Below are 27,738 nucleotides of genomic sequence, written 5' to 3'. Positions count from 1 at the left end.
CTGCTATTCCTGTAACAGTTGTATACACACAATCACAGCAGGTGACTCATAGCAGGCACAGTGCAAATGTCCGAGCATGAAAATAATATGGCAGGTGATAAAATAATTAGATGATTGAATCACGCAACTCTACTACAGGTGCTGATCTATGGCCATGTCACGGGTTTGTGTTTTAGCCTGCGAAGTAAAGGAGTGAGAGTGAGGAAAAAGGACAATAAATCTGAAATAATGTTGAAAGTACAAAATCGTGATAATCTTGATTATGACGGTGGTGTTATGTGAACGTGACATTACGTGCACTGCAAACCCATAAGATAATTGAAACAGTGGAGAAGGGAAGAAATAAAAGCTGCGGCATCTGTACACCGTGTCCTCGAAGGTGAACGTGCCAAGAAAGAAAGATGCAGCTGCCAGCAGCAGCAAAGAAAAGCCAGCTTCTCAAAGCCGAAGCACCAGCTAACTGTGACTCCGGTGGCTGGAGAGAATAATATAGAAAGTCTTGCATGCCCGTGAACAAAAAAAACATGTTAACAACACAATGCACTTCTTGGAAGAAACAGTTTGACGTGACATGCAGAGAGAGAGAGAGAGAGAGAGAGAGAGCTGTTATTACCATCCTTGGCTGGTGCAGGCTGAAAGAAAAACAAGAATATGTTACCACCCAGAACTAGAAACACATCTGTGTGTACCTCAATTATTCTTTAGTTATGTACAGAGAGCAATACATGGAGGACATCAATCTGTTTATTGTTAGTACTGTTACGGGCAACATCAATATTAGTATGGGATGCAAACATGGTAGTAGAATTATTCAGCGGACATTTATCATTTTTTTTGGTCCGTTCAAACTCAAGTCAAGGCCACACGTGTGCGGACGTGCAGTGACAATAGATCAGTATTACCATGCAACCATCGTCGCCAGCAGTCAATAGTTAATCCTTTCCATCATTTTCCATTGCTCACATAATACTGTTGTTCCTGTTGCACACATTCTGTTCTTTCTTCTTTTCACCACTAGTCCAGGATACAATGTAGATGGTGTAGACGTTGCATCAGCACGCAGCAGCTAATGTAGCTGATATTACTGCGAGCAGGACGTAAACAGCGGTGTGCAGTAGGTGCGCTGATGAAGGGGCTGAGCTGCTTTTGGTCTCCTTCTCACCCGCCGTCGTCGCTGCAGCTCCGATCGGAGCACGGGTGATGGGACCCGGCAGTGTAAATGTGGCTCTCACGACCGTGTCGTTGCCTCTCTCCACAGGTTTGATACTGCCACCAGCACCACTGCTGCCGCTGCTGCTGTCGCCACTTCCAGATCCAATACAGCCGCCGTCACCACTGCCACTGCCCGACTCATCACCCGATCCTTGCTGGCAACAATTGACATCTTCATCGTCACAAATAATACCACCACGGTTATCGCCATTTGCGGTTCCCGGTGATCCGGGTTGAATGTTTGGTGATCCTGGCGCTCCAGGAACGTATACTCGCTCGGGAAAGGTAGTGGGCTTCGTGCATGAGAAAGCAGGCATTGCCATAGAATTTGGGAATCGGGCTTTCGGCGGGCGGAAGAAACGCGGCAGATCCACTACCAGCTTCGTTAGAATGGTCTCGGTTGCACTAGATGTGTTTCCGGATCTGGAAAAGAAGACAAGCCAAAGGCGGCATCACTGTAAGCGCTGCTAGCTTATTGCAGACAATGCAAAGCTGAGATTTCTACACTCACAAAGGGGAGTACAATTCTGGAATGTTGACAGTCAAAACACACTCTTCCACAAAGATGGAGAATTGTGAAAAAAGAGGAACCTGTAGTAGTCTGATAGGCTGAGTCAAATGGTCTTGGCCTGATGATGCGCTACAGGACACCATTCGTCAGAAATTCTCACCCCACCCGTTGCTACATTGCGAAACTCCATAAAAAGCGGACCACTGGGAAGTACCCAAGGTATTTACATGTTCATGCAAAAATCACCGACCCTGGACGTAAGGTTGACTGTAGTTTGGACACACTGTATGAAGCATGGGTCTCACCTGAACTGGCAATCATTGCAGCCTGCACAACCCTGTGGCCCCGACGGACTTCCTGCAGTGGCACTGCAGGAACCGTGGGAGATGTTTTCAAATGTGCGCGATAGAAGATCCGCCTCCGACTGCACTGATCGAAGTGCTTTCAAGATCTAGCCAACCCAACACAGCACATGCACAACACTATATGAAAAAGACACAAAGAAAGGCTACACGGCAAGCATAGCAGTAGAGCAAACACTGTTAAAACGCAAGTTGAAGGCAGTGAGATGTTAGCCTATGACAACTCAGTCACTGCTGCAGTCAGCATGGATCCAAGTTCACAGCAGCAACAGGAGCAGCAACAGCAACGGCAGCAGCAGCACGAAGCTCGGGCACATGTCTGCCGGACAAGAAATCCACCAGGATGAAGTATTCGCCACAACCACCCGACCCATGAAGATAGACGGCTACACATCACGTCACCCTCGTAGAAACGCATGCAAGACCTGGGAAAACCCACCCGTAGACAATGCCCCTTCACACTGACATACCGGTATAAAGTGAGGCTGCAGCATTATACTGGGCTATATTTTATGACTCTTGGATGGGTGCGTTGCACTGCACTGTTTGACTATGCTGGGAGACCTGTTATTAATGCGTCGCAAATTTAACAATTGTCCAAAATTCATAGGCTAACGATCTTGCAGTCCTCCGGCATATGTGCACATAACATATGAGGCATTACAGCCTTGACAGAACTTGTTAAATAAACGAAGAAATGCAACTCGTTAAAACGTTAGATTTACTTCATTACAGCACATGCACATACCTCTGAGTTATCTGAAGAGCACACTGGACACTTGAGCGGAGGGTTGGGACTACGAGTGCTCAGGGCATTCTCATGAATGGTACCACACGTTCCCGATATCTGAGCAGAATTTGAAGACACGCAAGTGCACAGGGCACACAACAGTGGATAGGGGTTAGTCAACACCAAGTTGACAATGGATACTGATTCTCAAAACAAATAGGAACATGTCTCATTCCACACTTGTGACAGTATAGGAAAGTAAGCTTGAGGCAGATAAAACGGGAACAATTTGAAGGTAAAATTGACTGCCAAAACCAGGACTCGAAGCAAGTACTCTCGCCGCTGATGGCCAGCGATGCTCTACCACTAAGCTATAGTGTAGTCGGCTAAGCACAGTCGAGCCCGCTTATCTTTCTGGAGATATGCCGGCAATGCTTCCCTTGTCACCAGCCAGAACTAATGTCCAGGGAAATTTACCCAGTGGAAGACATCCGGGCGAACTTATCTTTCGTGCATAGCCCGATATTTCCTCGCTGGACAATGAATCTTTGAACTCGGATGGTGAGCCAATGGTAGTCCTGGATAAGAGGATGGACAGCACGTTACGAGTTACGACTAATGGTCCATCAATGTAGCCAGATCGCACACAGTCAGATAATGTGACAACATTATTATGATCTGGTTACATTGGTGGACCGTTGGTCATAACTCGTCACATGTTGTCCATCCTCTTATCACTTGTAATATGTTGTCCTACCTCTTATCCATCTACTACTTCATTTTTAAGAGAATCAGTAATGCCACATACATGTACTATACCAATACGAACCTCACAAGCTGTGAATAGTTATTTTACACCTTTACTGTATGTGCCCCCCCCCCCCCCCCACACACACACACAATCACTCAGCGATCACCAGGTCCAATGTCAAACATGACAGGACAGTTTGCCGACAAAGAATCTAAACCTGTCCGCAGTCCTCCAGAACTGACTTTCAGGGCATTTATCGCCTCTTGATTGACGATTTCTGAGATGGAATGGTAGATCACTTATATATGAAATTGATCTGGAAGTTTGATTGTGCCTGAGAGTTATGCGCAGCACAATAGTCGAATAGTTCTACTGAAGTTGAATTTTAAATCGTGCAATGTTATTGCATGAGGCAATTGTCAAGTACACATGTAACTGGTGGTATAATAGCGGACATTTTAGAGCATAACTTGTAAAACCTTGGTCCTGCCATTTCTTTCTTAGAAATATTAAAGGGGAAGTGCATCGATTTTTCGAGTATGGTCCAGAAGAAAGACAATTTGATATCGGTTCGAATGGCACATCTCTCTCTTCCATACGATAAGCCAAACTTGCCAAATCGCCAATTGTATACTCACGTTGCCATAGCGACCAGCGCAGTGATGACGTACGAAAGGCTTAGCTCCACCACAGAGAAGGTCGATCACTGCAGAATTTGGTCATTTTCAATTGGTTTATTGTATTCACGAAGTGAAAGAAGGGCTGTGTTCAATGCTGTAAGTGCAGTGAACTGTTTGTTCGGTTGTGTACTGGGACGTGACACCGATAGGAGAAAGCTGGAGCGCGGAGACACCAGCAGACAAGCGAAAATAGTGACGAACAAAATGCTGAAATCTTGGTTGGGACAAATCAGACGTTCAGCATTTCCCCCAACCAAGGACCATGCTGTTTGCTCTTTCCACTTCCTGAAGATGAATGTGATGCTTCCTGGCGACTCTCCTATCTCTCGTAACATCTTCTGAAGCCAGGTGAGACGACGGGTGGTGGAGATTGACGAATGAAATAATGTCGTAGGTTTGAAAGTTTGCTGAAAATGTCTCAGGAGAGATGGCGAATTCCAAGCATCTTGTCCTGGAGGAAACCATTTCCAAGGCACAGTCAGCCTAGGGAAATGCATGAGAAGGGCGACAAATAGTTCACGGCACTAACAGCATTGAACACAGCACTTCTTTCACATCGTGAATACAATAAGACAATTGAAAATGACCAATTTATGCAGTGATCGACCTTCTCTGTGGAGGAGCTAAGCCTTAAATACGTCATCACTCCGCTGGTCGCTATGGCAACGTGAGCATACAATTGGCGATTTGGCAAGTTTGGCTTATCGTATGGAAGCGAGAGATATGCCATTCGAACCGATATCAAATTGTCTTTCTTCTGGACCCTACTTGAAAAATCGATGCACTTCCCCTTTAATTAAGGGTTTAAGGGTACAAAGCTCAGGACTTACCTGCTCCAGCGTCTCCTCGGTCTTCAGGTAGATCTCCATGATCATTTCACTCAGGTTGACGCCCAAGCTGTCCAGAACTTCATCTGGCTTTCCATCTGCACTTTCTGCAGCAGCACGCCCCAGCTCCTTCAGTAACCATGAGAAGGGCGCACTGGATGGACCCAGGCCTTCGCGGCTACATGCCAGCATTGCGGACTCGCAGCACGAGAAGCAGGGTTTCTTTGTCCTGCAGTTGGCTTCACCGGCGCAGCATGAGCAGCTGTACACACAGCGCAGTCCCTCCAGGCACTCCTGGCTCACCTCAGTTTTGGTGATGGAGTTGTGCACGAAGTTGTGCGCCACGCGCAACCCCTGTCGCATGTGACATGGTAAGCAGATCTGCCGCTTCAAGCGGCTCAGCAACCAGTTGACCCTGTTCTCAGCAAAGATTTCTTTCAAGGCAGCGACGGTCATGACACGGTGCACACATTTTTCGAACCTCTGCGACACGCTCAGGATCCTGGACTGCTCCTTGAGAGCGACAAACACCAGATCCCGCAAGAACGTGAAGACAATCTCCTCCATTTCTTGCTCGCAGTAGCAGCAGTCCGCTCGACTCGCTGCAAAGCTGAGCCGGCAGAAGAAGTCGCTGAACATGCCATTGTTACGTTGATAATACGGACCATACGTGTGCTGCAGAACGCTATCGCTCTCGTTCTGTGCTTCTTGCAGAGAATTGCAGATTGATGCTGAAGAACAGAATACATCAGCAGCAGGCATAGACAACAAGGGAGGGAATGTTTCAGAATGACCAAGATGAGCAGGTGATGGTCTGTACCAGCAATCTGTATGTTCACACCTGACCATTATTACGTGTGGAGAACTGCATGGGTCACTCTCAAAAGTTAAAACACCCCCCATAGAAACACCGCCTGAAACACCATTTTAATGGCATTATGTACAGCGTAATCTTAATTCGACCTGCACTAGATTATTAAAGCCATATTGGGCCAAGTAAAAAAAATCCTAGTTTATCGTCCCCGCCCGCCCCATTTTTCGAGGCCGCCCGGAATTTATTTTTATTTTTTAAATCTAGAATTTTGCCAAAAAGCTTGATTTTTTACGTCGGCTAAGGCTTGAAAACACAGCTTCGTCTTTCTGCCGAAAGTCCGTCTTCATCCTGTCGAGACCTCGACAGTTTTCCGTTCTTTCCGTAGTTGCGACTTTGTTGAGAAGCGACATGCCGTTTGTTTTGCTGCAAATCCGTCGCGGGTTGAAAGTTCTGAAGTCCTGGTATGGCTGTTTATGTACATATAACTGTTATAGCATTGTGTATTCCATACACTACCACTATTCTGTTGCAGATTGTTGCACATGATGTGTCATTGTTTACCAAGAACTATACTAGTCTGTAGCACATCAAAAAATAAAAAATAAAAATAAAATCCGCCCTCCCTCCCCGATTTTTGTGAAAAAAAGGACGATAAACTGGGATTTTATTTTACTTGGCCTTGCCAGAACGTACATCTTGGTCCCTCTTGGTCAAATAGTCATCAGTCGACGACGGTGTTGAAAAGGGAATAAAGTCTGAAGAAAAATTGACTGTCACCACCAGGACTGGAATCGTTTTGGTCATGCTATGCAGCATTTTGGGGCAGTAGCATGCCCAGTGCATGGCACTTTTCGACCAGGCAGCAGACTGTTGGCAGCTGAGCATGATGATGACCTGTGCATGCCCATTTTTGTTGTGCGCTAATCCGATTTGCATGCCAGAACAGCCCATCAACATGCAGGCTTGGCATGTGCGCCATTGACGCCGAAGTCCCCAGTGCTAGCGGGTGATCCGCAATGCTGGCTGGCATGTGATTATGCGGCACTGTGCCGGCTGGATTGCAACTCAAGGGCACAATGGCAGTCACTTCAGACCCAAACGCCATGTGCACTGCAGCTATCTCCTATCTGGGAAGAGGTCCTTAGCGCCACTCATTTATCTCCCTGCTGCATGCTCTCTCTTGATCTCTCTTCACTTCCATTTGCACCACAAGTGAATGCTTGGTCACACCTGACATCCTTACAATACCACAACAGACTTCAAGAGACACACTGACTTCACTCCCACCACCAGTTACTAGTTCAGCATCCAATTATCATGGGTGCTGAGCACTGACTAATGTGAGGGTATTCCCCTAAAGTGACTTATAGATCCCACCGGGAATGAACAATGGAACACAATGAACCATTTTTACAGGGTGGACAAAGATCAGTTTGGATCCGACCCAGCCCATCTACCCGTGATCCTGATTTCCCCAATGAATCCAGGCGCTGGAGTCTCCGAGTTGCTAGGCTGACTCCTCAGCCAGACACAACACTCTGCCTTCCGGACAAGGCTGCATGCCAACATAGCTATATAGGCAGCCTTCCGGCCCGGGCACTTTAGTGACAGCTGCTTCAGGAGCAGTGTAGCTTGTTTGAGATTGCTAGAAATAGCAAGGAGTTCTCCAGCATTGAGCTGCACCCACACAACAGCGGTGGGTGTTCAAGTGGCAAGAGTCGCATTGGGGTTGTGGAAAGTACAGAGCTGAGCGCAAATGAATTTCAAAAGTCTGCAGCTTGCTGGTATTAGTAACCAAGTAACTATAGGGAGAGCTATGATCATCTTGTAACTTCAGTGTTCCATATGTCTACCTGAGTGTTCCTACTGCTGTAGTCAGTAGTGATGTGTTGTGCCTGAATTGAAGCCAGCAAGACACAACTAGAAATACATCGTGTTAACATAGTGATGCATCCCGGGTCGTCACCACATCCGTCCGCCGTCCGCGTCCATTGGTTCCACCGTCATGCAGTTGTCATCGCTTTCACGAGCACAGATTTCATTGAAATATTCACTGCCGCAGCGAAGTGTGCATGCATGTACAGTTGGGTGTGTTGGCGTGAAGCAAATGGCCACCTGTACTGTCCCAAGTCGGTGGCGGGCCTGCTCTTTGGACCTACATGTGCTTGGGTGCTATAGAATACAAGGGCTGTTGTCCTTGTAAGGGCTGTTGTCCTTGTAGTTCATGTCATTATGACATTAGTCTCATGTTTACTCTACCTATACTAATTACATAATGTACTTGACTGTCCACACTTGTCCCTGGCGTGGATGATGATGATGAGCTGCTGCTGATGCCCTCCAGAGCTTGACAGGTCCAGGGGCAGCGGTAGGCCATGGAATATTTTAGCCAAGCCCAACACCGGGGGCCCCAATCCTAGTGGCCCAGTGGGGGCAGTGTCTGACTCAATCAGGCCATAGCGTATGATGAAGAATGAGCTTTGCTAGCGTGTTAATCTAATCAGCAACGTCCATGCAAATGAGACACAAAACTGTCAACAGCCAACACCCAGGAAGGATGTTTCTCATCAATCTCAACAGAGCTCAGGGCACAACAGGCGATAACTCAACACACACACACACCACCTTCTTTTCATGAACCAACTGAAAAAGTTGTTGGTCGGAGGACGGTCCAAACTCGGGTATGCTCCATCATAGCACACCATGGCACGGTTCCTTATCACAGGTGATCCCATGCACTCTCCTTATCACAGGTGATCCCATGTCCCGGAAACCAATTACGGGGTATCAGGCAGCATTTCGTATACGCTGGGCAGCAACAATTAATTCGTTATTTGATGCCTGAGTAACACGCTCCAAGTGCCACATTGAGGGTAATCGGATAAGCCCAGCTAATTAACGTGCCGAGCTGGGTCGCAAATGGACACCCACTTTTTATAAAGTGTTCCAGAACTGAGTCCACTAAAGCTGCTGCTGTTGGAAATGTTTTACTTGGGAATTTGCCATTTTTGATCTTATCTGCATGGCAAGTATGCAGACGTCTCCCCTTCTCAGTTACCTCACTGATACGGCAACCGCGTCCTCTTGCAGGTGATGCACGCAATAACTTATCACAAATCCTGCACTTTGGCGCTCGGGGCTTGATGTCCTGTCCTGAGCCTGGGCCCCACTGAGCCTGGGCCCCACTGAGCCTGGGCCCCTGCAGTGTCTAAAACAAGGACTTAGGTGACTACAATGCCAATGGCTCATGATGTTGGTTATCTACCACCAATATGCAATGATCAGCATATCAATGATTTACGACTCCCCTTGCAACAATGTGCTGCACAGTATAATCTAAACTGGGCAACAACATGAATGAGGACTGCCCCTGCCGATCACCTGCCAAACAAACACAAATAATTCAATGTTGCAAATGTGAAAGCCAGGCCATTTTTGGTGCGCCTGTCAAGGTCACCAAGAAGTTAGTTGCTAAGTTGGTTAGAAACCCCATGACGACCCAGTAGGCAGTACTTCCTCCTACACTCACGGAATGGATATGTACATGGTGTAGCTAACTGGCAATGACATGCTGTGCCGGGCATGCTGACTATGCCCCTCAGCTCCGGTCGTCGAATGCCAGATAATGGAGTACGGTGCCTGATTACGACATGAGTCAGGACGATCGTCGATCGAGCATTGTGGAGCTAGCGGCGGGCCGCAGGTGACTACGCCCGTCGACAGACACGACACGTCGTTGATCGCCCACACACAAACACCATGAACACTGCCATTGCCACGGCACAGGTACGCCAACTCAACATCACTACTGAGCGAGCTGACTAGGTCCAGAAAGCGAAAGTGCAACATCGATAAAGTGAACGATGTACTCCTAAACCGCCGTCTCATGCCAACCATTCCCAACGACAAGATCGAGCGGCGCGGCATTACTCTTGCACTCTCTCCCGCAGTCTGAGCAACATTCGTAATACCGTAGTTGGTGCGAGAAAGCCAGGAACATTTTTAGTCGGTGCTGATACCGATCGCGGATCAAGGATACGCGCGCATGTACTACAAAGTAGAAATGTCTGCAAAACCACAGCGCAGTACAAATCAGTTTGCTAGTATTGGAAGTCGCAGCATGACGAAAGGCACTACAACGATGAAACAAAAAAACAAATGAAAAACACCTCCCGCAGTCCTCATTATCATCCTCATGGTCCTCAACCATATCCACACCAGCTGAGTTGCTGATTACATGTACTCCGTGTACGTACTTCCCTTACGGCCTTGTGCGTGCCGCGTGTGGCATGATCGTCACGGAAGATATGGACAAGCGCAGCAGGCACTCAGTCAAGACGGTGCGTCGCAGCATGCAGCATTCTCTCAACAAGCTTCTCCGGTTGAAGAACAAGTGCGACAACCCGACACCATGAGCACGCCGCAGCGCGCTCATATCCCGCCACACTCAAGAATCGAAAACCTCAACTACAATCTACATGACCACGATGACAGTAGATCTAGCACAGACAGATCGACCACGGGAGTTTCACAAGCATGGAGATCAGGACAGACAGTGCGCCCGCCAAACGGCGATCCGAATAACAAAGTAGATCTATCATCTACATGTAGCTAGCCTAGAGTCTACACTACAGCCTAGTACAGGACCCGTGTTCATGGTGTTGTACCCATGCCATGGTCGACCCCAAACTGGCTAAAGTCCAAAGGACCTGCATTTTGTAGATCTACCTGTCGTATCTTCCACTACAGGTAGTGCTGGAAAGAACATGACGTGCATACTGTGCGGACAAGGTCAAACACGGTCAGCGGGCAGACGCACAGTCTCCACGACTCCACTTCACGTCTCCAGCACCACAAAACTGCGAGCTAGCTTACTAGTACAACGAACAAGCTGCAAGGATAAGGTCCACAACTAACGTTACTTGGCACAAGCTCTCCACACAACACAAAACAAACATCGGATTACTAGTAGTATGTTATTTTATTCACCATCGGATGGCAACGTTCACTGAACACGAAGTGAGCCATGGTGAGATTGGAGACCCCCGATCCGCATTCTCCCGCCTAATCTACTACTAACATGGACAAGACCTAGCTACTGTAGCTGTAACAAAGCTCCTGACTTGAGTCGTCACGTCGACGAACACGCGCATCGCCGACTGCATGACTGTGCAGTCAGAACAGACACTAGACTAGAGTCTAGACAGTGACTGCAGTAGTACTAGTACTAGTAGGGTATGAAAAGCACAGGCTAGGACGAGGATATTGTTTTGATCGCAACCTCGCAAGTAGCGCGACAAGAACAAGGCACGCTAAAAAAATTCCAGCTAGAAATTTCCGTGTCGGGAACTTCAACTTGCAATGGCCCAAATCATTCTTCGCTCCCAACCAGCTACAGTCCTTGTAATGGTTGTGTAGGCAGCTATCGCTGGAGTACGAGTACAAGTTGCAATCATGTACGCTGTAACGGCCTGGAGCAATGAAGCGAAGAGATCACCAACGCCGAGGCCTCAGTTCCCTGGCCTTGGATACGCCGAGAAGGTGTGAGAACAGTTTGCGGACAAGACCACCCAACGAACAATCGATATGCAGTGAAATCGACCTCATGAAATGAAAAATCCGCTCGCACACATCACATATCCACTTCACGATCTAGTGACAAACCACATTACATTCGTCACCACCTCAGTCGGACTCAGACTCAGGGTCACAGTCGCACGACCGACCTCCGACCACGGTCCGCAATGAACGGCAGATCCAGCTGGGCTCAGGATCCCTTCCACAACACACTTCACCCTCTACTGGCTCTAGGCGGACTAAGCAAATAATTATTAGTTAGTTAGCATTGCTGGTCCACTGAACTTCCTCCTTTCGGATGATCGGCGCCTATGGTAAGAAATGATGTAAAAAGCAGATCATGAAATTTAAGCGGACGGAAGCTCACAGCTCAGCTAAGCAGGAGGGAGAAGAGCTACACGCAAACAAGAAAACAAGGTTGCCCCAGTCCACCGTAGTACAGTACTACAGAATCATCCACATCGAACGATAAGGCTTCGCCTAGGCCAGCTAGGGGTTTCATGACCAGCAGCCACTGCCATCTACTTGTAGCATTTGGGCCCAGACGCGACCACGTAAAAGTCATCGAGTTGGGTCAAAACAGGACACCAGCGCTCCACCAATCTGCCTTGCAATGAGACGGACGTCCGAGACAACCCAACTGACACATCACACGTCCAGCCTCTGCTTATGCCTGTCAACAATACTCAATATGCGCACAGCAGGCAACTGAGAACAGCGGTGGGTGCCGCACAGGAGAAGAAGAAGAATCTGATTATGACTAACTAATACTTTGAATACGAATGGGGAGTAGGAGTTGTCCATGAAGATTTAAAAACGCAGCTCCAGTGCACAGTACATCGTAGCATGGTCATAGCATCGCATGTAGTACGCTTACCGTCCAGCTGAGATGACAACCGTTCTAGAAGATAGAGGCTGCTGGAAAATCCCGTTCGTAAGTCCTCCCGCATTTGGCGCTTGGCAGCATGCAGCAAGTCAGCGTCGTGTTGCTTGCTGCAGCAACTTGCTCTACCGCATACACTAGAAGGCCCTGAAACCACCACGACAATAATTCAACGGTACGCGATACCACACACACACACACACACACAAACAAACACAGGGTCGGGAAGAGTGTAAAAGAACAAAACTCTCTCGAGAAGCACCGACCCGCCACTACCCACAAGACAAATCAGCTCACTCGCTGGTGGCAAGCGGACAACACAACTGCACACACTCGCACAAGCAACAAACTCACGCACAACACTCACCATCGTTGGGTCTCCAGTTGTACTGTAGTTGGTGCTCGGTGAAGAAGTTTGCAGTCTCCGCACACTCCTGACCTCTCACCACCACCACCGCCAGGGCACACATCAGCAACAACGAACGTATCCACGACATCCTGGATGAACAAGATGCTAGGCTTGATACCGACCTAAAACGCTAGGTCTTTCCGTCCGCCCGTGTGAGAAACACACACACACACACACACACACGCGCACATCCACCTTCAGCGCGCTAGGTGCAAACAAGCAAAAAGACTGCAAGATCTAGCCTAGGACGAGCCCTGTGTCGATTTATTCATTCGATCTCCGTCAACGGCATCCGCTGCAGTGAGTCTGTACTGGCGTATGGATCTACCCCGCTTGCTGCTTACCCTAGCGCCCTGCCTACGTTGGTTACGTACATGTCACGTCTACGTCTATCGACACTTACGTAAACTACAACACTGAAGCAATCGAGTCCAAAACGCGTGTTCTTCTGTAACTCCGAGTTTCGCGGCCGTCATGATGAGTGTTTCCAACACGAAACTCGGAGTCACAGGAGAAAACGCGTTTTGGTCTCGGTTGTTTTGCTTGCAGTACGCTAGCGTTCGCGCGCTGCACATGCATGCCCTTTTTAGTTCAAAGGCTAGGCTTCATGCTTCGACTCAGTTCGAGTTCATAACCATAACAGCGCCCGTACTTACAACTACACAGTACAGTACAGTGTCCAGGTGTCCTACTGTACCAAGAGTCGGGCGATTTATGGACTCTTGCCACCTTGGTCCTACACTAAACTTTCTTTTGCTGCTTGTAGAGCTACTGAGCGAGGTGACACTTGTCTAGTGACAGTAGTGTAGTACCGTCTCTGTAGTAGTGTAGATCTCACCAACTACAACTAACTAATAGTAGTACTTACTTACTACAACTAGTCGATCTACAACAAGTAGCACCAAGACTGGCAAGAGTCCATGGACTCTTGCCAGTCTTGGTAGCACAGAGTCAGTACTGATACTGATACTAGTAGTACTAGTAGTATGTGGGATGTCTGCATCGTATCTACAGTACAGTATGTGGTCTGTAGCCCGCACTACAAAGTACAAACAGTCTACAACAACATTACGACATGGAAAGAAGGAAGAAAACCAAAGATACAAGGGATGAAACTCGACGATGAAATCAAAATGAAAATTTGAAAAAGTCTAATCCAAAGAAACTCAATGTCTTTACTCAGTTACTGATATGACTGTCTGTAGCTAGCTGCATACACTGACTATGACTATGCACGACTGTGTTACATGCATTGTGCACAGAGTGCGACTCGCGCATGAGTCACGCCGAGTTGTTGTTAAAAATTACCACTGACTGGAGTCACTCCTGTTACCGTACGTATACATCACATGTACGTACAAGAGTCAAGATGGGGACAAGGACGCCACACGAAAGCATGCAGTTTTCCTATCAGTAATTCAGGGAGAATATGCTGAAAAAGTGCTCTTTTTTCAGTGAAAACAGCCAAAAAGTGCTCTTTTTTCAGTGAAGCATAGCCATGATACATGTTCAGATATGAACCCAAGCTGAGAAATGAATACGCACTCTTCCTGTGACGGGTCCACGAAAGGCAAAACAGGAAGTAAAATTCAAAAAACCCACTTTTTACAGCATTGTGTACACCGGGTATCGGGTACAAGCTTCACCAACTTGCTGCCCCCCCCCCCCCCCAAAAAAAAGCGGCGTTCCAAGGCCCATCGAGCACTCGGAAACTGTGATCGCATGCATGAGCAAAGAGATTGTAGCACTTTTTCAGCTAAAACAGCTCAAAAAGGGCGATATTCACCAAAAAACGCAATAAAGGGCGAAAGAAACGGGCTTTTCCAAAAAGGGCCAAAAAGGGCGAAAAAAAGGGCGAGCACCTTTGGGAAAGGGCTATTCATAACACCTCCGTTCCACACTATCCATTCGTGTTGATTTGTCACACATGATAGTTCGTTGAGTGTACACACATTGCGCCAATATCTTCTATAAAACAATATCCAAAATAATCTACGTGGAAAAAATATACGCCTGCCCACACACGCTCTCTAGGCTGCAAAGTTCTGGCACAGATCAGCTCTCCTTCTCACCACCACCACCATCAGTTCGCGCCTGGCGCCTGGTCGATGCATGGCTGGCGGTATCCGGCATAGCAGGCGCTGGTACATCAAGTAGCGCATGGCACATAGATGATGACACAGCAACGACATAGCTCGATTCTGTCCCCGGGGAAAATTGCGGAAAAAAATCGCAAAAAACGCGGGGGAAAACGCGGCATAATATGGCATAATTTGCGGTGAATTTGCGGTAAATATGCGGTAAATATGCGGTGAATAATATTGATGTGCGGCAATTTTCAGTGAGTATGTAGTGAAATCAATCAGTTACAAGTCTCTGGTGTAAGCACATCATATATTTGAGTAAAAAGCCGCCACGATGAGACGTTGCTGACCGAACAGTGCACTGTGTGTACGTGTAGTGCAACAAAAAAGTTCAAAAAACGCGGGGAAATCGCGGAAAACGCGGTCTTTTAAAAAATCGCAAAAACGCGGAAAAAAACGCGGCCGCGGAATCGCAATTTTCCCCGGGGACAGTCGATTGCGACGTACGTTTCGTCCCCGCTCAGGGCCCGTTGGACTCATCAGGCAATCTTCTTCTTGGATGTCTTCATACGGAGCTTGACTCGGGAGAATGAAATTGAAACACCACTGCAGCTTCAATGCTTCAATGTCTTCAATTTCATTCTCCCGAGTCAAGCTCCGTATGAAGACATCCAAGAAGAAGATTGCCTGATGAGTCCAGCGGGGACGAAACGTACGTCGCAATCGAGCTATGTCGTTGCTGTGTCATCATCTATGTGCCATGCGCTACTTGATGTACCAGCCTGCTATGCCGGATACCGCCAGCCATGCATCGACCAGGCGCCAGGCGCGAACTGATGGTGGTGGTGGTGAGAAAGGAGAGCTCTGTGCCAGAACTTACTTTGCAGCCTAGAGAGCGTGTGTGGGCAGGCGTGTGTTTACCGCCATATTGCCAGGTGTGTCTTTACCACCATATTTATCAACCAAAAGTACAGCTGCAGTGATGTCTTCAATTTCATTCTCTGGAAAAAATATTTTAAAAAAATTATTGAAAACCCAGAATCGATTTTCTTGTTCCTATCATCAGTGGGAAAAAATACGGAACTAAGGATACAACCAAAGAAACTGAAGTTAAGTACTGTAATTTGTAAATAGAAAGGTGTTAGAAATAACAACAAGATACAAGTGCAATAAAACCACTACTGGCACTAGAGGAAACGCAAAAAGGTAACAAGATTACGTAACCAAAGGCGAGAAGGCACTGAACGAAGTGTCAACCTACGAATACAACTTCAGTGCAACAACGTGCTCCTGCTTACACAAAACAGGCTTATGAATACTGTACGTATACAAACTGCCTCAAGTACTTTCAACTGTTAGACATAACGCGCACGACACAGTACAGAAAAATGAGAGTCATCATACACACTAAGGGGTCGTCCGCAAATATCGAAAGTTTTTTCCAATCCGTAGTAGCTTCGAAAGTGGGTGGGTGGGTCAAGGCCAGTTACGGATTGAAAAACTTCCGAAATGACACGTGCCACGTGTACGTCTACGTGTAGCCCCTGTTTTCCACGCGCGGCTGCGCGCGAACAAAATTATTATTTTTGTAGTTCTGGCAGTTTCTAGCGCCCCCGCGCGCGCTTCCTTGGCTGCTCCTGGGCCGGGGATCATAAAGTTCGGCGCATTCGACGGCGAGTCGACACTTTCTATTTTTGAGTTTCACTGTCTCCTTCGTCCAGAGTACCGTCTTCCATGCACTCCTTTTAAGTCCTTCCGTCTAGCGCTGGCGCTGACGACTGTTATTGACTATGTCCAGACAGGCGACGTTGTTTGGAAAGGCGGTGAAGAAGCAGAACAAGAACATTTCGGTGATCACCAATTAAACATCAATAATGGTAGTTATAATACAATACATGATGTCACTATGACTCATGGACCAGCACAGATTGAGTTTGTTCCATATGTGTTGGGTTGTGTGTCCATCAATAATATTTTATTACGGACTGAGGGGGTGGGTGGGTGGGTGAGGAAAAATTTGAAGCTACTACGGATTGGAAAAAACTTTCGATAATTGCGGACGACCCCTAAGACAGTCAGGACGAGATAACAAGTGTAGGTACACAGCTGACTTCTTACGATCAACACATTCATCATCCTCTTCCTCGTTCCGCTCGTCATCCTCACGATCATCATCACTACCATCATCTGCCTCGTCCTCTGTCTCCTCACCAACCGTTTCATCATCCAATTGCTCTTCCATCCTCTGATCACCTGTCTCACGTTTCTGTACAGACCACTTGTCTCCCATTTGCTAGCTGCTCGTCCCGTGAGCGGAGTTGTTCCTCCAGATCCGCTTCACTCACTGACTCATGATCCTGCTCGACCTTCCTTCTGTTGGTATTGTCCACAACGCGCGGTCCTTGGCCGTTTCTGGCATAAAATTAATATCTGTGGAGTAGTTTGCTGTTGCCCTCCGAGGTCTCTGGATTAATGTGGGTGCCGTGGCAATTCGTGTGAGAAGAGTGGTTGGCAATAATATTTTTGTTATAAAATACACAGTAAAATACATGTACATGTCAAACAAGTAACGTAGTTGCGTGATGTCTGCGGCCTTCATCCTATTCATAGCTATAATTATTAAAACAATATCATTAATGATTTATAAAGGAAAAGGAAATATAGATACGAGTTGAGAGTAACATCCGAGTTTCAAATTAATGATTTGGTTGTTCCCAGGGGCGGATCCAGGGGGGGGGGGGGGGGGTTCGAACGAACCCCCCTGATTTTTTCCGACCATAGTTCGGGTGTACGTGTGACCACCAACTTTTTCAAATTTGAGTGCGGATGCAGATTTTCTCGCTCTGCGGTTTTCTTAGCTTATGACCCAAGTATGTCTAGCAGTACCTCCAGGAGTTGCTGCATCAACCTTAGTAAGGATCTTGCGTCAGAGGACCATGCCTTCTTCGTCAAGCTGCTTCTCGGAGCAGGGGTTCGGAGCACGGACATCCGAGTTATTGATATTCAGGGCAGGAGAGGTACGTGTAAAGTAACTCTTGCCTCGACAGCTGCCCGTGACACGTTGCTCTCCCGCGGACTGTCGGCCCAAGGGAAGACCTTGGAATTGTTGCCAGGGGATGGCACTGCTGAAACGGTGCATGTGTTTGGAGTTCCGGAGGACATGGCGCTGTCGGCCATTGCGTCTTCACTGAGTCGTTTTGGGACACTCTCGGGGCCCACGAAAAACGAGAAAAAGACGGTTGAGGGCTGCACCTTCAGTACAGGTATCGTATACTACACCATGGTACCCACAATCGCTGTCCCCAGCTCCATCACCGTAGGCCGGTACAAACTGCGAGTTTGGCACAAAGGGCAGACCCCCACGTGCTGGAAATGTAGCACCCCCGGCCACGTGGCGAGGGATTGCAGGGCGATCTCGCAGCAGGGCACCAAGCCCAGTCCGGGAGCTGCAACGTCAACAAGCGAGCTTGGACCACCCCAAGAACCACTTGGGCAGGGGCAGGAAAACCAAGAAGTGGCAGCGCTACCAACACCAGCAAAACAGCAACAAGAAGGCAGTGTGAACAAGGAGGCACAGGATCATGTCCCTGATGCACCACAACCTTGGACGTACGCCAATGCGTTGGGAGTTCGCACTCCCTGCACGAGTGCTTGAACCGAGGCGACTGCCCCCACATCTTCATCCACACCCGCGTTCCCGATGAGTAGAGGCAAAGCTGGTCACCCATCACCCGATGACCAAGGCTTCAAGCTGGCTCGTGGGAAACACACGTTCCCAGCGCGTGTTATTACTCCGGCTACAAAGCAGGGAGTCCAGGTGACGTCATGACTGAGAGTGAGGAGAGCAAAGCCATTCGTCAACTCGTCACAAGGCTTCGGATGAGTATGCCACAGCGAAAGCTCGGGAGCAGGCGAAGGGACAGCTTGTAAGTTGTTAGAGGTTGCGCGCCTTGCATTGTTTGTCTCATTGGCTTAACTTTATTCCGCATTTGTCTGTATCTATCTGCATCAACATTTTAGCCCCTACTATGACTCTCCCTCTCAATCCCCATTCAGCACAAGCCACTTTCAGCGCTAGCGGGAAACGGCTTGTTTGGTGTGACCGCGGCCTAAACAAGCACGTAGCACTGCTCGGAACGCGTATCGGCGCAAGCGAAACGAGTACTTCTCCCGTCAGTGCGAAGAAAATGTGGCCAACCCTAGGAAGTCTTGGGCCATTCTAAATGCAGTCACTGGGCGTTCACGTCGCCGCCAAGATCCTAGTTGTAGCATCAGCGAGGTGGCCGACACGTTCCACTCCATTGTCACCGATCCCAACCGTCCTGAACAACTCTGTACCCCGCACGGTCCCGCTGGACCCGTCTCCTTGACCGAACTTGATCCTGTGACTCCTGCTGACGTCCGACGTCTCCTTGAGAAGTTGGATGCGCGGAAAGCCACAGGTAGTGACGGCATACCGGGCTCTCTGCTACAGCAGTGTGCTGACTTGCTTTCATATTCTCTTGCTGTGCTCTTCTGCACCTCGCTGAGGACTGGAACCATTCCATCCGCATTTAAATTGGCGTCTGTCGTGCCACTGTACAAGGCCGGTGACCCATCAGTCCCCACCAACTATAGATCTGTATCCCTTCTCCCAATAGTGTCCAAGTTGCTGGAGAGGGTAGTGCAACACCAGTTAGTTCGTCATTTGGACTTGACCCAGGCATTACCCGAAACACAATTTGCCTTCCGCAAGAAATGTTCCACGGAAGACGCCCTCTGTGTGCTGACTGATAATCTGCAGAAGGCGAGAGACAGTGGCAAGACCACAGGGCTGTGCCTATTAGACATGTCGAAGGCTTTTGATAAAGTGCACCACGACAAGTTAATTCAAGACCTCCTTGCGGTTGGAATTTCTGGAAAAGCCCTTCGTTGGTTCGTCGACTACTTGTCCGGCCGCAAGCAGCAGATCCTCATCTCGCCTTCAACCAGCCCTGCTCTGGCTTGCACCTGCGGAGTGCCCCAAGGCTCTGTTCTCGGCCCTGTCCTCTTCAGTATATACACACGCGATGTCCCTTTGGTTTCCTCGCCTGTGCCAAGTGTACAATTTGCAGATGACATAGCCCTGTACGACTCCCAGGCCTCAGCGGCGGAAGCGTCCAGAACCCTCACCACAGCGGCAACTGCTCTGGCCGGTTGGCTGAAGTCCCGAGGCCTTATCTTGAACGCCACCAAGAGCCAGGTTCTGACTATCTCTCCCCAGCAGCATGTACAGGAAGTAACAGTCAAAAGCGGCGACTGTCTCCTCCCCTCAGCGTCTTCTGCGCGCTACCTCGGCGTTCACCTTGACATTCACCTACATCGCTACATCGCTGCATCACGTGCTGGATCACGCGCTGGAGTGGAGTGCTCGCGCCTCTGTTCACACTGGTGGTTTGTCTTCACGACGCTATTTTCGCGACTTGCTGCGGCCGTGTCTGCGGTAATCTGGTGCAAGATGAGCCTGGGTGACGTTGTAGACTTAGCCATTCTCACTTTCGAGGAACTGCGAGGTTTAGCTCGGCGGCATAGCATTGATGGCCTGGACAGTATGGCTCGCGCGGAGGTGGTCGGGAAACTTCGCGAGGCTGGTGTGGGTGTGTTACACCCATCAGCTGCTGGAGTCGTTGAACGCTTGGGTGAGATGATGCGGATTGTTGTTAGCATCAGTGACGAGTTGGCAGCGCTGAGAGACGACCAGCGGCGGCAGATCACGGCTGCAGAGGAGAAGGGTATCCCCTTACTAGAGGTTGAAGCGATTGTAAAGCGGGAACTGGCTCCCCCCCCCCCCTCCACGCACACACTACATTGTCACATAGCACAACTCAACCATTCGCTACCCTGTTATTGAGCACTCCTGCTCGTTTGGTCTCGCGAATCCAAATAAAATCAATCAATCAACTGGCATCTCTCTCGGACAGAGTAGGAGACTTGGAGAGGGCCAGCGGCGGGAAACAGCACAAGCATGCCCGGCCGCAGATGACTGCTCCCCTGGCGAGCTATTCGAAGATTGAAAGAGCACAAAGAGACCTACATGCCACATCCCGAGGTGAAGGATCAGTGCTTGAAGACGTTGCTAGGAATGAACCCAAGGAGTTGTATTCACAGGCCATATCTAGAGATACTGCCCCAATTGACCTTCCAATGGACATATCGGTTGACCAGGCGCCGTTCGAGGATGTCATGTCCAGGAAGGAGCGTCGACGCTTCAAGAGCCGGCTAGCATCAGAACCTTCCGGGACGGAGAAGGCTACAAGTCCTGCGGAACGGCAGACTGACAGTCGCAAAGCGCAGACAAATCCCATCCGCCGCCACGAGTCTTCACGTTACATCCGGGAACGTACGTCCGATAGCAACCCGACACCTTCCTTAGACACCGTCCCCAGAGGCCCGCGGAAAGTTCTCTACCTGGGGCAAATCCCGTATGGTTGCCAGGCACAGTCCATCGCTGAATGGTGCAGAGATCGGGACGTGGAGATAGTGCAATGTATTATATACTCTTCTGAATACTTCAGAACGGCCTCCGCGAGAATAACAGTTGACGCTCAGGACGTGAACAAAGTTAGTGAAAAGTCTTTCTGGCCTGAAACAGTTGCATACACTCTCCGTGACTGGCGCTTCAGGTCCGACCAAGCAGAGGCGCAATGAACACCTCGATACTGAATGCGCAGGCTCCAACTTTCTTTCCGGGTAGATTGCGCCATCCGAAAGCACCTTTCAGAGACAGGGGAGGACTGAGTGGTGACGCTAAGCTGAAAGTTCTACTGATAAACATCAGAAGCCTTCGAAACAAGATTAATGACCTAGCACAACTCACCCGCCAGCATTGTCCTGATGTTGTCTGTGTGAACGAGACATGGCTGGATAGTACAATTACTGATGGAGAAATCACGTTGGCAGGTTACAATGTTTTGCGTGCTGATCGAGAGGATCAAGTTGGTGGAGGTGTCTGCTTATATTCCCGAACATCCTTGCCTCTCAAGCCGAGATGCGATATAGCTGCTGCTGGGGTTGAGAGTTGTTGGGGTGAGATTCCCTGCACTGGTGGGAGTTGCTTGATAGGCACAATCTATCGTCCTCCCTCTGAACCTATTGGCTACTGGGATCGCCTTGATGGTCTTCTACACTCAGCTATCACTCCGGGCAGGAACGTTATACTGTGCGGTGACTTAAATGTGAATGTGGATCCATCAACGGCTCCAGATCATCAGCTCCATTTCCTGTCTGATCTAACGGCAAGCTACAGTCTCCACCAGTGCGTTCGTCAGCGGACACGGTTTGCATCTAATTCCACAGCCACCACATTGGATCTGTTCTTCAATACGTTTGACCAGCACAATGTGGCAACGATCCATCCCGTGGCTTTCAGCGACCATGCAGCGGTCATAAGTGAATTCTACCTTCACCCGACAAGGAGTCCCGAGACATCAATGTTGTGCCGGAACTACCGAAGGATAAATCATGAAAGCTTCAAAGCTGACTTGATTCAGCAGAATTTTTGCAGCATCGAAGGCAGCCCAACAGACATGTGGACGGAGTGGAATAATCGCTTCCTGCAGGTGCTTGACACTCATGCCCCTCTTAGATCTTGTAAGCAGCACAAGCGACAATCGGTACCGTGGATGGACAGCCAGCTCTTGCACCTTTTGAGTAAGCGCAACCGGCTTCATAGAAAGTGGCTGTCAGACAGATCTGAGCAAAGGTATGCTACATTCAAAGCGGCGAGAAGGGAGGCCACTACCTGTAACCGGAAGCTGAAAGAAGCGTACTACAGTACAAAATTTCAGCTTGCGACTTGTGATGTAAAACAAACCTGGCGAATCATCAACCAGTTGACGGGGAAACAAAGAAAATCGGCACCGCTTCAGTGCTCAGCTGAGGCAATTCGAAGTGCTTTCGCCAAGATCGTGGAAGATCCCAGCCGCCCAGTTCATCTTCACCTACCCCAAGGGCCACGAACGGCAACTAGTTTTGTGGAATTTGTTCCTGTATCTATTGCAAAAGTCCGGAAGCTTCTAGAGCAACAGAATCCGACGAAGGCAACTGGCAGTGACGGCATCCCTGCGGCCCTTCTTCGAGCTCATGCAGATGTTCTTGCGCCGTCATTGGCCTTACTGTTCAACAAATCCATGAGGGAGGGACATTTCCCAGCTCCTTAGAAGGTGGCCAGCATTTCACCTCTGTTTAAAGGTGGTGATCCCAGCATAGCAAAGAATCACAGACCCGTGTCTCTAATGTTGATAGTTTCAAAGCTTTTGGAGCGAGTCATCCATGATCAGCTCACTCAGTACTTGTGCCGACATGATCTATTTCCACCAACTCAGTTCGGCTATCGTTCACATCATTCCACATGTGATGCCCTTGTATTAGCCGTTGAGGGCATATGCCAAGCCCAGACAAAAAAGTACTTCACGGGGATTGCTTTCGTAGATATGTCAAAAGCATTTGATAAGGTGAAGCACCAAACCCTTATTCAGGACCTATTCGAGGTCGGAATTGGTGGAACGGTGCTGCAATGGCTTGCAGACTACCTCTCAGATCGGACACAGTATGTTAAAGTCGGTCAGGTACAGAGCTCACCATACACCAGCTTCTCCGGAGTACCACAGGGGTCAGTTCTCGGGCCCCTGTTGTTTGTTCTCTACGTCCGTGACATTGCGAAAGAGCTGTCCCCTTACAACGTTGCGACCCTGCAATTTGCGGACGATATCTCAATTAGATCCAGCAGCATGAGCATGGATGAGGTGTCCCAAAATCTCTCAAGTGCTGTCCAGCACCTCGCCGATTGGCTTAGGAACCGCGGTCTCATCTTGAATGAAACGAAGACACAGATCATGTCGATATCGCCAGTACGATCTCAAACATTTGACTTGCAAGTGCAATGTAATGGACTGCCTCTGCCAACTGTTCGCTCTGCGAAATATTTAGGTCTCCACTTTGATGCGGACATGAGCTGGAACACCATGGTCGACCACGTCGCACGGGGCGTCGCGTCGAAAGTTGGCGTGCTCAGACGATACGCTACGTTCCTGCCCTTTCAATGTCGCATAGCCTATTTTCGTTCTTTCATTTTATCACACTTTATGTATGCCGCTTCTGCCTGGCTTACTTACCATTTCTCACGGCGTATCAAAGTCGACGGCTTAATGGGCTCTTCAAGCGTGCTGTACGCACAGTCTGTCGGGTACCTCCCGGGACACCCACAAGCAATATTCTTACACGCATGAACATCCAAACATTGACCACATACACCAACATGCACCTTCTGGTTTTTATCTGGCGTTGTCTCCATGACTCCTCTAACATCAGCATGTTGTTCGCTAACTTTTTCAGCCGCAGTAATTCCACTCAAACTCGTGGTGGGCACAGCAATTTACTGATTGTCCCAGCCAGCCCAACTGCATATCTTGCCAAACGTGTTACCTATGCTGGGACCATCTTATGGAACCAGCTCCCCGCTGCGGTCAGGCAAGAAGGAAAACGCAATCGCTTTAAGTCAATGGCTCTTGCCTTTTTGCTTACCAGATAAATAAGCCTTTTTACAAATACTGTATGCACTGCTCTTTACGTTATTTTCTCCCTATGCAAGTCGCAACTCCTGTTTTGAGTTGTTTTTCTTCTCTCTTTTTCTTTCCCTACTAGTTGCTGTTACACTCACTGTTCCGCTAGGCTTATGCACAGATATACAGCATTCCCTCACTAGTGGGACCATTGTTATTAGGCTAGGGCCTGTTTTGGACTTCCCACTCTAAATAAAGAATACAAACAACAAACAACATTGGGACACCCATGTAAACTATGTGGTCACCAAGGTTGCCAAGAAAATTGGCGCCTTGTGGCGGGCACGCCGAAGCCTATCAAGACGCTCTCGTCAGGTGTATGTGAAGGCGGTCATAATGCCCGACCTGCTTTATGGCTCCTGCTGTTTTTCAGCCGCAATGCGAGAGGGTCAACTGAAACGACTGCAAACCACGCAAAACAGAGCCATCCGCTGTATCGATGGCAACCCGCCCCGGACAGCCATGCAGCCGCTGCTCACTGCTCACTCCCTGTACCGTGTCAGCGAGCTCTTCAGGCAGAAAATATTGATCACCATCTGGCGGTGCATCCACGCCCGCACCAGCCCTGTGCTCGCCCAGCTTCTGACCCCGGCACAAGGCACCCTTACCCGCCATCAGCAGTCAAATGGCCTACTAAGCCAGGCAAACCGTAGCCGCCGCGGTCAGCGGAGATTTTCTGTTGCTGGTGCTCTGCTGTGGAACGCTCTCCCTGGTGAGGTCCGCACAATTACCCGGCTACCTGAGTTTAAGCATGCATGTGTACCATACGCCTGTACGGAGTAGTTCGAGTTGCTGCTGATTGCTCTGCTCTCCCTCCCCGTGCAGTTCAGTAACCCGCACGTAGTATCACAGATACATCGTATTCTCTCTCTCCCCCCGTTTACCCGCAGTTATTAGTATCCTATTCTCTTACTTTGTGCTTCCATAGCTTTTACTATGTTCTTCCATAGCCACTTCTAGGCTAAGCCTTCGCCGTCATTTTATTGGGTCGTCATCCCGTTTGAATGTGCGAAGTGAAATAAAAACCAACCAACCAACCAACCACTAAGCCATGCTCATGCATGCGACGTGCGCCCCAGTATGGCCCAGTCGGCCCAGGCCAGAGCGGTCCGCTAGCTACATGTATGCAGCTTGGTAGATCTGTCGTCTTGCATGTAGAAAAGTTAAAGGGGAAGTTAAGGCAAAAATAAAAATTTCACCAGTTGTAGTCTTCGGGGTGCTGAGTCGAATGGTCTTGGTCCGAGGAAGCTGAGACGCTCCCTTCCTACTTGAATCCCAATCGAACTCGCGCACTTCCACCGAAACTGGGTGACTGCGCCCTACTAGATGGGGATTTGTATGCAAAATGTCACTAAAAGCGCCATTTCGTTCTTATAAAAGCACGGATGACCGCGATTGGCCCATATGTTGTAGTCTTTTGGACGCTGAGTCGACTGGTTTTGGTCCGAAAAGGCTGCGATGCAGCGTTCCTCCTTTATTCCCAATCGAACATGGTTGAAGAAGCGGTCACGTGGTCCTGGGTGCCCAAATCACCTGGTCACCACGCCAGCAGGTGACAACTTTCACACCAAGGTTCAACTCGAGTGACAGGACTGCACCCAAAAAAGGTCAAACAGGCTAGTAAGTTGTACCCTGCAGGCACGGTGACCAGGTGACTGGTGTACGCAGGAGCACGTGACCGCTTCTTCAACCATGTTCGATTGGGAATAAAGGAGGAACGCCGCATCGCAGCCTTTTCGGACCAAAACCAGTCGACTCAGCGTCCAAAAGACTACAACATATGGGCCAATCGCGGTCATCCGTGCTTTTATAAGAACGAAATGGCGCTTTTAGTGACATTTTGCATACAAATCCCCATCTAGTAGGGCGCAGTCACCCAGTTTCGGTGGAAGTGCGCGAGTTCGATTGGGATTCAAGTAGGAAGGGAGCGTCTCAGCTTCCTCGGACCACGACCATTCGACTCAGCACCCCGAAGACTACAACTGGTGAAATTTTTATTTTTGCCTTAACTTCCCCTTTAAGTAGATGATAGATCTGCACTGAATGTATAAGTACAGCTACGCGTTCGCTTCGGAGAAAGAGGTGCATGCATTTGTTGAGCCGCTGCGGAAACTTCGAAAGTAAGTAGTTTCAAATGCTAGTTTCTGAATAGTGGTCGTGCAGTGCTGTAATTGCCGTCGCGGCTCGTGCTTTTTGAGCTGTCTGGGAGTTCGTCGAAGCGTCTAAAAGAGGCAAGCTGAAGACCAGCTGCCATTGGATTTTGGTGACACTCCAAAGAAAAGTGTAGCCACTAGTGCCGACGGTAAAAGAAAGAGCGAAACTTTGAAAATCACCTTCAAGTTCAACGTCCCATCATCCAATAATCAAAATTTCTCCGAACTGGGGACACTTACATGTATGACTGAGACACAAAAGATCCAGGAAGCCTGCCTTATGGAACATACTGTACAGTGGAGTCAACATAGGGCGGCTCGGAGTACAATATTACGGACAATTATTACAGACGAGCTGCTGGAGAAAGTACCAATCAGCTATTCTGCGGCAAAGAAATTGAACTTTCTTCCTTGTGCTGCGTGTCTTCAACAATGTTTTAGCTGCAGAATGTTGAAAATAGGGGTACTGAAGTTACATTTTTAATTACCGGTAGTGCTGTACCGATAACGCGATCAGAGTGATCTGTTCACAAAAAGATCATCAAAAGGAAAGTGACATAGGGGAATTCCGGAAGAGCGCTTCCTCCAAAAACTACTTTTCACCACTACACGCGGTACACGTGCTTTCACAGTTTTCAGCCTTTTTTTGCAGTGCAAACTGCAATGAAAAGATCGCCGCACCCCGCCGGACGCGCGTTACGAACTCAACGAAAATTTGTCGCACTAGCCTGGTCGCGCGTTACGCCGCACCCCCTGCGTTACGCGTTACGCGGCAACATATATTGCCAGTACGGTAATGCCGGCATTAGAGATAATACGGTATTTAGCATTGTTTCAACTACATGTTTCACTTTCTCTGCATGTATAAGCATGTTCCCTTTTTTGTATTCTATGAATTTGTGATTTATTTGCCAACTGACGATCGTCACCACAAACAGGCGGTTTCGCCTCCTTAGCCTTAGGCTTTGCTACATGTAATGTACATGTAATGTAGACGACAGAGGGAATGAGAGAGGAGAGGGGGTGGAGGGGGGGGGGGGGCAGAAATACGGAGAGAGGAAGGGTAGAAAATGAATTAAGTGAGTCAACCTCAGGGCTACACTAAAGCAAAAACGGAATGGGAATATATTATACAATATAGCATCATACAAATATTGCGAAACACGG

At 48.7% G+C, this 27,738-nt stretch overlaps 1 protein-coding gene across 1 annotated transcript; it reads right to left on the bottom strand.

The window, feature by feature from the left end:
* Positions 1-69: 69 nt before the first annotated feature.
* Positions 70-12,974, bottom strand: LOC135808678 (uncharacterized). The gene is made up of 6 exons (XM_065321900.1): positions 12,715-12,974; positions 12,342-12,494; positions 5,077-5,804; positions 2,834-2,932; positions 2,029-2,174; positions 70-1,635 (listed from the first exon to the last, which is right to left on the bottom strand). The coding sequence occupies exons 1-6, from the start codon at positions 12,842-12,844 to the stop codon at positions 1,053-1,055; spliced, it is 1,839 nt and encodes a 612-aa protein (XP_065177972.1). The 5' UTR covers positions 12,845-12,974; the 3' UTR covers positions 70-1,052.
* Positions 12,975-27,738: the final 14,764 nt, after the last annotated feature.

Source organism: Sycon ciliatum, chromosome 2, assembly GCF_964019385.1.
Source record: "Sycon ciliatum chromosome 2, ocSycCili1.1, whole genome shotgun sequence".
NCBI lineage: Eukaryota > Metazoa > Porifera > Calcarea > Leucosolenida > Sycettidae > Sycon > Sycon ciliatum.
Note: the sequence above shows the minus strand (reverse complement) of the source record. Positions and strands in the feature narration are given on the sequence as shown.